The sequence below is a fragment of the Fonsecaea monophora genome (genome assembly GCF_001642475.1).
Source record: "Fonsecaea monophora strain CBS 269.37 chromosome Unknown Scaff6, whole genome shotgun sequence".
Classification (NCBI taxonomy): Eukaryota; Fungi; Ascomycota; class Eurotiomycetes; order Chaetothyriales; family Herpotrichiellaceae; genus Fonsecaea; species Fonsecaea monophora.
In genome coordinates this window covers 449946-462391 of record NW_019173937.1, presented here as the reverse complement: position 1 = coordinate 462391, position 12446 = coordinate 449946, and the positions used below count along the sequence as shown (strand labels likewise).

The window sequence follows — 12446 nt, the reverse complement described above, 5'->3', positions numbered from 1 at the left end:
TGTCTTGGTCACGTGCAAAATAGACAAATCCGCACTTTGCCGAAAGTGGAATAGCACGATACGCATTGTCAGGTCCCTACTGTGGCTGCACACCTACATACCTAGGTAAGCGATTCACACCATTCAAGAACCACGATCAAAATCTTATCACGCAACTCGATTTGGTAATGCAACAAGATTAAAGACTATCTATACTAATACCAACATCTAGACTGAGGCTCGCTTCTCTACGCTGCTAGGTCTTCTCATGTGCTCAACTTCGTGTTCGACACCTCCAGCCGGCTTGGGTCCAACATAGTCTTTTCTGGCACCAAGCAACCACCACGCCGTGACAAAAGTCGTCAGACCTCCCCAGATCAAACAGGCATAGTTCATGGTTTCCGCGTCCGTGGGCAGAGCAAAGGGGAAGCAGTATATCACGAACCACACGATCATGTACCCGCACGCGATCGTATTCATCGCGACACCGAATTTTCCCAGGTGGAACGGACCGAATTTGATGTTCTTGCGGCCAGTCAGGAGGTGAGGCAGGATTGCTGCGATGTAACTATTTTCGTGTTAGTGAATCTGGTCGCGCATATCGCGTTTGGTGGATTTCTTGAATTACCTTCCCGACGACATCAGGACGAAACTCCCCACGAATGCATTGAAGGCCGTAGCACTCCCGACGTAGATGCTGCATCGTCCATCGTTAGCTAAGATCACAAAATGCGGACAAAAACACTCACCAGCCCAGCACGGTAACCAGACAGCCACACACAAGAGTGGCGTTCAGAGGCATTTCTAACCTCTTGGATACCTTTCCAATGTATTGAGGGAAGGGAGTGGCATTGTCTCGGCCGAGCGTCCATAGTGTTCTACCTGCCGTGATGTATACTCCCACCAAGCAGGTTGCGATGCAGAAGAGGAAGGGACACAACAGCCCAATGGCACCGCCAGCCGAACCAGTGGCCTGTCGATAAATCTCGGCAAGTGGGAATTGTGCATTGAACAGAGCATCGTAGTCGCTTATTGCGTACATCTGCAATTGATCTGTCAGCAACAACAGACAACAGACTGCCAAGTAGATCGAGAACTTACGAGCGCGATAATGTAGCAGATTCCAGTGACGAATCCAATGCTCATTTGTAAGCCGATGGCGATTGGGATGTTCTTGCTAGGATATGGGACCTCCTCGGCGATATGACTGCAGCGTAAGATTAGTTTCCCATATATCTCATGGTCGTACTCTATGCTGATTAAACGAACCTCACAGCATCCGGAGTGCCGACAGAGTATGCGCCATTCAACATTCCAGCGACAAAGACAAATCCATTGGGATATCCTATATCTGCAGTCCACTCGCTCCAGACGAAGCTAGACGAGGCGTGTGGTGGGTGGTTGCCCGATCCCGGTATTGCAGCGCTGGAAATGGTCAGTTTGATCCCTTTCTCTCAGATCGATAGCGAGACTCACACGACAATAATCGTGACTAGGAAACCGCATAAGAGAAGGACGATGCCGACGGTGTTCAAATACGGCATCGCCTTGTTAAATAGACACACGCAGGAGCATGCAATCCACGTTACGATCTAAATCATCATTAGCCGGTGCTGGCCTTGTAGGGCGGTGCCTTGGTGGCAGTAATTGACTTACGAGGTATGTCACAAAGACATGCCATCGTTTCGCAATGAAGTCGGGGTGGTCCAGAGCATACATCTGCACAAATGTGTTCGCTGGAGACTATGAGCATTTATGCCGTTCAACAGCAGGACGGACCACAAACCAAGGATAGAACTCATCGAGGCTGCACCAAATACCCAGGCCAGCCAGTTCCAGAATCCAGCATAGAATCTGTTCATCCAGACGGTCAGCTCATTGGTTCAACCAAGTCTTTAAAGATGGAGCATACCCAACCACGCGACCCCATGTCTTGCCTGGAGTGACTGAAGCCCAATGATAAACCCCGGCACTGGAAGGTATAGCTGAAGCCAACTCTGCCAAAGATGCCGCCACTATCCAATAGAAGACCGAAACTGCGATGAACTCGTAGATGACTCCGGGAGGGCCGCCGTTAAAGATAGCGACAAGGATTGACCCTCCGACAGCGGGCCAGACAGTGCCGACTACGAGTCCCACACCAGCAGCGGCGAGAAGGCTGAAGTTTCGTTCAAGTTCCTGTACATGACCAGATGCATTGATAAGTTCAGAAACACCCGCTTCTGGGTTATCTGTATTGTCGGATGGAGGGCTAGTCGCGACCTCGCTTGGAATGGCGTCTTTCTTTTCACCCACGGTCGCCATATTGGTGCTTGTCACTTACTGTAAAGGCTCTTTGGGGCCAAAAAATAACAGAGAAAGAGAAAGGAAACAAGAAACTCCAGGCTGATATATATTACCTGGTACTCGACTACTCTATCGGCATCCTTGGGAGATAGGCAGTCTGATAGGCGCATCTCGCCCAGCACATCTGCCATGTTTTTGATGGCAAGGGAACTCGGATCTGCGCATGGGGACAGATACCGGATGATAGCCAGTAGGGAGCTCAAGTCCGCGATCCTTGGCCTGGCCAGGTGCTTTGTCTCTCAATCACCAGCCGAGCCACGAGGGCGACAACTTCCAGGATTCGATTGGCAAAATTGGAAACAAGCGATAATTCGAACCAGGAGTCGAGATAGGGAATCGTGCGGAAAGAGAGATAGCTGACACCAAATAATGTCAAGTAAGAAATCGATCGTCAGGCACTCCATCTCCATTTTTTTCTTTCTCGAAACCAGCTAAATTTGATGAGGCAGGAGGAAAAAGCCCTAATCCTGGACATCCACGAGGCCAAGCACCGACTATTTGGCCTCCACCACTACCAGCTGTGGTATGATCTTAGAAGAAACTTTCCCCGCCGAGTGGACGACAAGCCGTTCGATATTGGGCTGTATCAAATGGGCGTCCATGGCGGTATCTTAGGTTATTATTGGGGGGCAACGACCACGACTAAGACGTCTTTGTCACCTCCACATTCTCAGCCTCGAGTGCCGGACGCACATATCCGCTTGAGACATCGATGGGATATGCGTCAAATTCACGCATACCCTTTGTGCGCCTCAGGACGAGGATCATCAACCAGGCTGCTGTAAACGCCCACATCCAATATGGCTGAAGGCTCGAGCTCGTTTCTTGGACTCGAGGGTCTTCATGTTTTCGTCACCGGATCAGCTGGTGGAATTGGAGGTGCCGCGGTAAAAGAATTTCTCGGTAGGTAGCTCTCGCAAGAAGTATATGCTTCGAAAACGGCGTGTTGATAGTCATTCTCAGCTCTTGGATGTCGTGTCACGGCCTTTGACCGCAGATCGATCGATAAATCAACGCTTTGTTCATCTCCAGAGCAGTCGTCCAGGCTCTTCACGACTCAAGGTGACCTGACGTCTGAAAAGTCTGTCGCTGAAGCATTCCAAGCTGCGACCGGCCACTTTGGCGCACTCAATATCTTGATAGCCAACGCGGGTATCACGGACGAAAGCTCTCATCCACCGATATGGGAAATAAAGGAGAGTCTGTGGGACAAGGTCTGGAAATTTTCTCGAGGGGGTATGGCCTAGAACCTTTTGCTCATGTCACGATAGGTCAATGGCAACAACGTCAAGGGCACTTTTCTGACGGTCAAGCATTTCTTACTCTCGGTGAAGACGGCACAAGAGGCAAAGGGAGCTGAACTTGACAATGTTTCCATTGTCATCATTGGCTCCGAGACCGGGAAGTTTGGCCAAGAAGGACATGCAGAGTGAGTCGACAGGTATTTCAAGAAGCTCCTCCAGAAGATGCTAAAGTTCTGGCAGATATGCATCTGGCAAGGCGGGCCTCCAATACGGTCTCGTTCGCACAGTGAAGAACGAAATTGTTCGCCTAAACTCCAAAGCCCGGATCAATGCCGTGGCACCCGGATGGGTGAATACCTCTCTCATTGGTGATCGCTTGGACGATCCGAGGGAGATGTGGGCAGAATGTCAAGCGACGGTTGCACTGAAGAAGATCGCACAGCCCGAAGACGTAGCACGGGCAATGGCATTCTTGGCTAGCCACCGTGCAGCTGGCCATATCTCCGGAGAATGCATTTCCGTCGACGGTGGGATGGAAGGCCGGATCATCTGGCGAGAGGAGCAAGTCTTGGGAAACAATAAAAAGGAATCCACGCTCCAGATGGTCACCATACCCGCCTCCTTGACTCCAGCGACTCCAGCGACAAGAAAACGACGAATCCGCATTTGTCTCTCTGTTGATTTTGACGCCATTTCAGGTTATCTAGGCACAGGTCATGATCCCCAAAATACCCTCTCCGACTACTCGGCCGGCATTTTCAGCGCCAACGTTGGGGTGGGCAGACTGCTGCGCCTGTTCAAGAAACACGGCATCTCCGATAAACTCACCTGGTTTGTCCCCGGTCACAGTCTTGAGACGTTCCCATTGCAAGCACGGGAGATTGCTGAGAGCGGAGCGGAGATCGGAATACATGGATATAGCCACGAGGGGGCATATGCAATGACCGTTCAACAGGAGAAGGATGTTTTGCAGAAATGCATCGGCCTGATAAGCGAGCTCAGACAAGGTAAGAGACCAGTTGGATATCGAGCACCGCTATACCAAATCCGTGAGACGACTGTCAAGCTCCTCCAAGACCACGACTTTCTTTACGACAGTAGCATGAACGCCCACGACTCTTTGCCTTACTTCCTGGTGAACCCCTTTCCACAAGAACCACCGCATGTCCCGGACTATAAGAAAGAGGCCAGCACTTGGATGGTCCCCACCAAAATACCCGAACAGCCACAGTCAGGCACCGCTGAAGCCAACAAGGCTCTGGTGGAGATACCCTCGAGCTGGTATACAGAGGACATGACGCCTGTAAGTGCCCTGCGTCCCATGTAATGAATCTTGTCCTGACTCTCATCAGCTTGGATTTTACCCTTATGCAGCCAACACACAAGGGTACGTTGGAGTCGACCTTGTCGAAAAGATGTGGTGGGACAGGTTCGAATGGCTATGGGAGAATGAAAGTTGGTTGGATGAAGGGCCTGGGAAAGGCTACGGCGCGGTGTATCCGTAAGTGACACTAATGCTGCTTCCATAAGCGAACCAACCCCCTAGAGGCAATATGCTAATCACAGGATCGACCTTTTGTAGCATGATCTGGCATCCTGAAAGTGCGGGTCGGGCACATATCGTGGGCATGATTGATCGATTCATTGGAAAGCTCGTGCAACGGCAAAAGGCAGCAGGGGACGGCGAGATCACGTTCGAGACGATGGAAGGGGTCGCCCAGAGTTGGAAACAGAAACGCTCGTAGAGAACCTGGATAGGATATTGAATTCAATATACCGAGTATAGGTGTCGATTACCTAGCATTACCTCAGCTCTGGGCGGTGATCAAGTGGCTGCGACGGGCTGCGAGTAGATGGTGGCGTCCAGTAGCTCTCTCAGCCTTATGTGAGTTACTTACATTAGCAGAGGAGAAGAGCAAACGCAGCTCGGAATAGATGTGCGCAAAAAGTGTGGGACGGTAGAGGAAAGTCATCTACTAATTGCTGGAAGAGGAATAAGAAACACGATGCTGACTCTTATCGTGGCTGATTCAGCAATCCACAGTGAAGATGAGGGGATGAGGGGATGAACCCTTTGGCCATTCCTGGCTCGGGCTGCCCTACTCGTAATGGGCTGGCCCGAAGCCCGAACGCCTTTACGTACGGGTAAAGAACCCCCCCAGACTCGACCACTCAACCACCTAAACTAAACCTTCTAGGGCCCTGTTCTAGCTTAGCTGAAAGCCTGCAGTGACTGGCTCCGGTCAAGTGTCTTCCAGCCCAGTTACGAACCGGCGTTAGTTCAACATACCTCCTCCGGTGGTTCGCGCTTCAAAGTTGCAGAACCCTGACAATGATGTCGCCTGCGCGCTGGACACAGACAGGGAAAAGTGATGATATACTCTTTAACCTGGCGACCTTCAAGATCTAACTTCTCCTTCCTGTGCCATCATCCATAGCAGTGATTACGTCTCTGTCACCGCCCATGCCCACCTGACCCAAGTGACCCTAACAACGACCCAGTCTCTCTCACCGTCACCGGCTGCCTATTTCTTGCGTCCTCTGATTGCTGCTGTCCTTTCCTCTTCGTTGTGCCCAAAGTGGTGTCTCTACCTCTTCGTATCTTCCTAACACATCCTCAATGTCTCGTTAGGTGCGATAATGTCTAACTCAGATCCCCCTGCTACCCCGCCGCGACAAGGCGAACCTATCCCTCCCATCATCCTGGAAGAAGCGGAAGCTGCGGCTGCAGCTGCTCAAGAGGAGGCGTCTGGCGGTGCAAGACAATCGAATGTGTCCAATTCATCGCCGGAAGGGCATGTACGACATCATGGCGGCGTCTCTCCTCACCTGGAGGATGTCCCTCCACCAGCATACAATGGCGCCGAGTATGGGCAACTAGACATCAGTCAGAATGGCCTTGACACGGGCGCACGGATAGCCAGTGATGGTCGAGTCAATATTAATATCAACCAGCACAAAGGGAAGCTCACGAGCTTGCTTCTGCCTGCGCTGCGCCGTCAATTGGAGTTGTCGAGGCAGAAACCGCCACCAGAGCCCCCGGTTCCTGAGGGATTGGGAGATGTGGACGGCCTACCCCCTCCACCGATGAACATTGTGATTCAGATCGTGGGCAGCAGGGGAGATGTCCAGCCCTTTGTTGCATTGGGCCAGGTATTGAAGAACAAATACAAGCACCGCGTCAGAATCGCCACCCATCCCACGTTCAAACAATTCGTCACCGAGAATGGTCTGGAATTCTTCAGCATAGGGGGCGACCCGGCAGAACTCATGGCATTCATGGTCAAAAATCCAGGCCTCATGCCGGGCATGGACTCGCTCAAAAGCGGAGACGTGGGCAAGCGACGAAAAGGAATCTACGAAATCGTCACGGGTTGTTGGAGATCCTGTATCGAAGCTGGGGACGGCATGGGCACGCCGGTCAGCGATGACAATATGGATACGCGCAGCTTTGACAGTGCCGTGTCTTTCGGCATAGATCCGACTTTGAAGCCCTTCGTCGCAGATGCAATCATTGCCAACCCCCCAAGTTTCGCCCATGTGCATATTGCAGAGAAGTTGGGCATTCCACTTCATCTGATGTTCACCATGCCTTGGTCGCCAACGCAGTCTTTCCCACACCCCCTCGCCAACATCATCTCTTCAAATACTGACGCCAGTATCACAAACTTTGTCACCTACGCCTTGGTAGATATGTTGACCTGGCAGGGTTTAGGAGATGTTATCAACAGGTTTCGAGAAAGGAGTCTCGGCTTGGAACCCGTGAGTATCATGTGGGCACCCGGTATGGTCAGCCGATTGCGCATCCCATGGACGTACTGCTGGTCGCCGGCTTTGATTCCAAAACCAGCAGACTGGGGCAGTTATATCGACATTTCGGGGTTCTTCTTCCTAAATCTGTCCACGAATTATACGCCGCCACAGGATTTGGCAGATTTCCTAGCTGCTGGGCCACCTCCTGTCTACATTGGATTTGGCTCGATCGTGGTGGACGATCCAAATGCCATGACCAAGATGATATTTGATGCCATCAAGAAGACGGGCCAGCGAGCGATAGTCTCGAAAGGCTGGGGCGGGCTCGGGGCCAATGAGTTGGGAATACCTGAAGGCGTCTTCATGATTGGCAACTGCCCTCACGATTGGCTATTTCAACATGTGTCGTGCGTTGTGCATCACGGTGGTGCAGGTACAACTGCCGCTGGTATATTAGCCGGTCGACCGACAGTGGTGGTCCCATTCTTTGGCGATCAACCATTCTGGGGCTCAATGACCGCCAGAGCTGGAGCAGGTCCCATGCCCATTGCATACAAGAATTTGAATGCCGACAAGCTCGCACACTCGATCTTGGAAGCATTAAAGCCCGAGTCGCTTGAGCGCGCAAAGGAGCTAAGCACGAAGATTAAGGCAGAAGATGGTTGTGAAGCTGGCGCACAGTCGTTTCATAAGCAGTTGCACATGTCGAACCTCCGATGCTCGCTGGATCCGTCACGAATTGCAGTCTGGCGTGTGAAACGAACAGATATCCGGCTGTCACCACTTGCAGCCACTGTTCTAGGGACGGAAGGTCTGCTGGACTTCTCGGACCTGAAGCTTTACCGACCTCGAGAGTATGAGACAGAGGACGGCCCATGGGAGCCGATATCTGGTGGTGCAGCCGCCCTGATTGGGACTCTGGGAAATCTTTCCATGGGTATCGCAGACTTCCCCGTCGAAATCCTGAAGTCTCTGAAGACAGCGTCGGGAGAATTGAAAGAAATCCACGAAAGACGCTCGAATAGTGGTACATCCACGCCTGTTGTGCCCTTGGAACGCTCTTCTGAAGTCGCTAGTTCGACCTCTGGGGCGATTACGCCTGTTCAGTCTGAACCGTCACTTTCGTCAGGGACCACGGCAGTGCCGGCACCTTCGTCCTTGTCTACAGTCTTGAGCGCAGATGGATCGCCTAAAGTTTCCCATCATCACCGGCACCATAGCTTGACTCACCATCGATCCCGATCTCGCTCTGGTTCGCCGGCAGCGAACGACAGTCGTGAGTCCTGTGTCGGCGAAGAGGTTGGGCAAGTCTCACTGGACACCGCAATCTCTGGAGCTAAAGCTGCGGGTAAAATCATTTCAGCTGGCGTCAAATCACCCATGGACTTCACATTGTCCCTGGCAAAGGGGTTCCACAATGCACCGAAGCTATATGGAGACGACACGGTACGACAGAATGAAAAGATCGTTGGGCTTCATTCCGGCTTGCGAGTGGCGCGCAAAGAGTTCAGCTATGGCTTCTACGACGGTATCACAGGTCTCGTCACCCAGCCACTGGCAGGGGCGAAGAAAGAGGGCGCAGCTGGTTTCTTCAAGGGGGCAGCCAAAGGTCTCGGCGGTCTGGTTCTCAAACCGGCCGCGGGCATTTGGGGCCTCCCTGGCTACACCGCAAAAGGCATCTACAGCGAGATTTCCAAGCACTTTGGAAGCTCCGTACAGAATTATATCATTGCGGCTCGAACAGCGCAAGGATTCGAGGACTGGAAAAACAGTTCTCCCGAGGAACGACAACGAATTGTTACCGCCTGGAAGGATGGCAGGCTGGAAACCCGGAAACATGGACAACTCTACGGAAATGATCGCAAGGTGGCGATTGAAAGCCACATTATCACGAGGACCAACACGGATTCCGTTGAATTGGTTCACGGATTCCGAAATACTAGACATCTTAGTTGGGACGAAAGAAAGGCTCTTGCCGAGCGAAGGGACCAGCTGAGAAAGGAAGAGAAGGAATTGCAACGCCGTGAAAGAGAAATTCAAAGGGAAGAGAGGAAGAATGGCAAGATCAAAAGCCGGTGCAAATTTTGTCCCTTTGACCATGACACCAGTCACCATCTCAAGCACAGCCACTCTCTCTCCAGTCTGGGATCTTCCCTTAGCCATGAGAGCACACCGTCGCAGTCGCAAGATAATATCCTGGCCGACTATGAGCACGCAATTAAGCATTCCGTGAGTTCGACGAGCAAAGGCAATCCTTTGGAAGATGCAGTCATTGAAAGGGCGCTGCGAGCGAGTCTTCGGGAGCTGCACAGTTCGGGTCACGACCCAAACAAGTATTCTGATGCAGCATACCAGCAAGCCATTCAAGCTAGCATTCGAGAATTCAAGAAGGCTCAAGAAGAACATGCTCGACAGAGTGATGCCTCGTCCAAGAGCACAGAGAAGCCAGAGGTAGAGCATGACGCTGAACTCGAACGGGCACTTGCGCAGAGTCTGGAAGAGCACAATCAGACCAAAACTACAAAGGCTTTAGCCCCCGAAGATCACCACCATTTGGATTACAGTGATTCAGGAATTGACACTGACTACGACGAAGATTTCGTGCGCAAACTTGAGGAGACCAAGAAACTGCATACGGAAAATGAACTGAAGAAGAAAGGGCTTGCAGAACGTGAGGCCGCACTGACAGCTACAAATGGACATGCGGCGCCAGGTACATCCGCCACAGGAGCGACAGCCGATCACTATGAAAATGACGAGGAGTTACAGCGGGCAATAACCGCGTCTGAGGAGGAAGACAAGAAGCGACAGGAAGAACTTACGAAAGAAAGAACAGAAGAAGAGATTGTGATTGAGTACGTCAAGAAGCAGAGCCTCATCGAGGAGCAACTGAGGCAACAAAGGGAGGGTGATGGAACTGCGGTGGCAGCCGAGTAGCAGGCTAACAGACGACGGGTGAGGGGAGCAGAGAGTGATGAGACAGACCATGACCTTCCCTTATTTCCCCTCTGTTGATGAGTTAACGACATGCGGAATGAAATACCTGGCGGTTACAAGTGCTGGACTCTGGTAATAAATCCATGGGCTAAGCGGGCAGATGATGGCATTCTTCGTGATTGATGGCAATTTGAGATACCACATGGCAATGACGAGAGCATCCATACATAGATGATGAACTACTAGCAATGAAGCGTCTGGACAATTCGAAAGAATCGTTGTGTTTAAATCCCACTCAATATACTTAGAGAGAGGAACCCACATATGCACACGCTCTTATGCGCGGAATCTTGTGCGAGGACACGGCTGTTTTGAATTGCTTTTCTCTGTACAGAACGAGACTATGTTCTATTGTTGCTACGCGTATGTACATGGATGGACCTTTCTTGTGACTCAGTACACGCCGAGCGGATAGGCGGCCTTGTCGATATTCTTGGCCCCGAGCGGCACGACCCGCGGCACTTGGGTGTAGGCCTTTGTGAGCTCGACGGTGGCGTTCAGTCCCGCCGTCACGGGCATCTTACGGGCGTGCAGGACGTCGTCGAGGGCCTTGGCGACGTGCAGCAGGGTGCCTTCGGACCAGGGCAGGCCCAACAGCTCCATGCCGATGGGGATGCCAATCGGGGCGGTGGCGGACGCGGGTGAAAAGCCAATGGGGACGGTGATTACAGGCGAGCCTGTCAGGGCGGCCAGGATGCCGTTGCGGCCGGACTGGCTGGGCGAGCCGATGGGGACGACCAGGTTCTTCTGCTCCGGGTAGATGAGGCAGGTGAGCTGGTTGGAGAGGATGGTGGCCTGCAGGGACCGGGTCAGGTTGGCGATCAGCGCCTGCTTGAGGAAGTAGGACGCGTTGCCCGTCGACGAGACCAGCGCCGTCTCCACGTACGAGTACTGCGACGGGATCACCAGGAACTCCGGTGTGGTTTGGTTGGGCGAGTAGAGCGCGGGCATGGTCAACGGGTGAGGCCCCGTCAGGTTGTCGCTCGATAGGTAGTGCGTGAGCAGTTCGCGGTACTCGGACGTCTGCACGTCCATCTGCGCCGAGATGGCCGTCGCGTTGTACGTCGTCGTGTCATTGATGATGATCACGCTGGCCCCCAGGCCCTGCAGGACCGCGATGGCGTGATCCATGGCCTCGTTGACCGGCGTGGTCTCGTTGCTCGACGCGCGGTTGAAGAACCCTTCGATCACCCCAATCCGCATCCCCGTGAGGTTGGCCCGTCTGCCCGGCGAGACGAACGTCGTGTAGTCGGTGCCCAGGACCGAGGATGGGATCGCCGACGTGACATTGTCGGCCGGGTCGTAGCCGATCGAGGCCATGACAGTCAGCGCCGTCGCGATGTCCGGCAGGGAACGTCCTATCGCACCGATCGTATCCTGGGTGTAGGAGATGGGGATGACACCCGCGCGAGAAATCAGCCCCCTCGTCGGCCGGAAGCTGAACAGGCTGTTGGCGCTCGCGGGGCTCCGTAGCGAGTTCACGGTATCCGTGCCCGTGCCGAACACGGCGAACGAAGCTGCGACTGCTGCGCCCGTACCACCTGAGCTCCCCCCGGGCGTGCGAGTGAAGTCGTACGGATTGATGGTTTGGCCACCCAGGCTGGATACCGACAGGCCCTCGAGCGCCAATTCATGGAGATTCGATTTGCCCAAGATCACGGCCCCTGCGTTGCGGAAGGCCCGCACGGCGGGCGCGTCTTGAGTCGGTTTCGAGGCATTGAGAGCCAAACAACCACCTGTCGACGGCATGGGCAGGGCATCGTAGTTGTCCTTGAGAAGGATGGGGATGCAGAAGAGTGGGCCCGTGGCATTCCCTTGGGACAGGGACTGGTCCAGCGAGTCGGCGATCGAGAGAGCATCCGGATTCAGGGTGATGATGGCGTTAATGTCCGGGTTGAAGTGTTCGATCCGGGCGATGAAGGCGCTGACCACATCTCGGCAGGTGGTGAAGCCAGAGAACAGAGAGCTGTGGATGCTCGAGATGGTAGCTTCGCGGACATCGATTGGGGCTGTCTGCGCGAGAGAGGGAGTTGGAAGGAGGAGAGAGAGCGCCAGGAGGTTGAGGAGGTGTAGCATCGTTCAAGTCTTGTCGTCAGCACTTGGACGTTCCGCGTGTCTTCTCATCAT

General features: G+C 53.2%; 4 protein-coding genes across 4 annotated transcripts; 2 read left to right on the top strand and 2 right to left on the bottom strand.

Annotated features, from left to right (window-relative positions):
- Positions 1–207: 207 nt before the first annotated feature.
- Positions 208–2283, bottom strand: AYO21_01669 (hypothetical protein; the record flags this gene model as incomplete). The annotated part of the gene is made up of 9 exons (XM_022651651.1): positions 208–547; positions 608–676; positions 729–1021; positions 1081–1186; positions 1249–1404; positions 1456–1571; positions 1636–1715; positions 1766–1833; positions 1892–2283. The coding sequence occupies 9 exons, from the start codon at positions 2281–2283 to the stop codon at positions 208–210; spliced, it is 1620 nt and encodes a 539-aa protein (XP_022516164.1).
- Positions 2284–3125: 842 nt separating this feature from the next.
- Positions 3126–5314, top strand: AYO21_01668 (hypothetical protein; the record flags this gene model as incomplete). Its single annotated transcript, XM_022651650.1, has 6 exons — positions 3126–3228; positions 3358–3539; positions 3597–3754; positions 3810–4872; positions 4922–5070; positions 5152–5314. 6 exons carry the CDS (start codon positions 3126–3128, stop codon positions 5312–5314), a joined length of 1818 nt encoding a protein of 605 aa, XP_022516163.1.
- Positions 5315–6209: 895 nt separating this feature from the next.
- On the top strand, positions 6210–10259 carry AYO21_01667 (hypothetical protein; the record flags this gene model as incomplete). The annotated part of the gene is made up of 1 exon (XM_022651649.1): positions 6210–10259. The coding sequence occupies one exon, from the start codon at positions 6210–6212 to the stop codon at positions 10257–10259; it is 4050 nt and encodes a 1349-aa protein (XP_022516162.1).
- Positions 10260–10712: 453 nt separating this feature from the next.
- AYO21_01666 (hypothetical protein) lies at positions 10713–12395 on the bottom strand (the record flags this gene model as incomplete). The annotated part of the gene is made up of 1 exon (XM_022651648.1): positions 10713–12395. The coding sequence occupies one exon, from the start codon at positions 12393–12395 to the stop codon at positions 10713–10715; it is 1683 nt and encodes a 560-aa protein (XP_022516161.1).
- Positions 12396–12446: the final 51 nt, after the last annotated feature.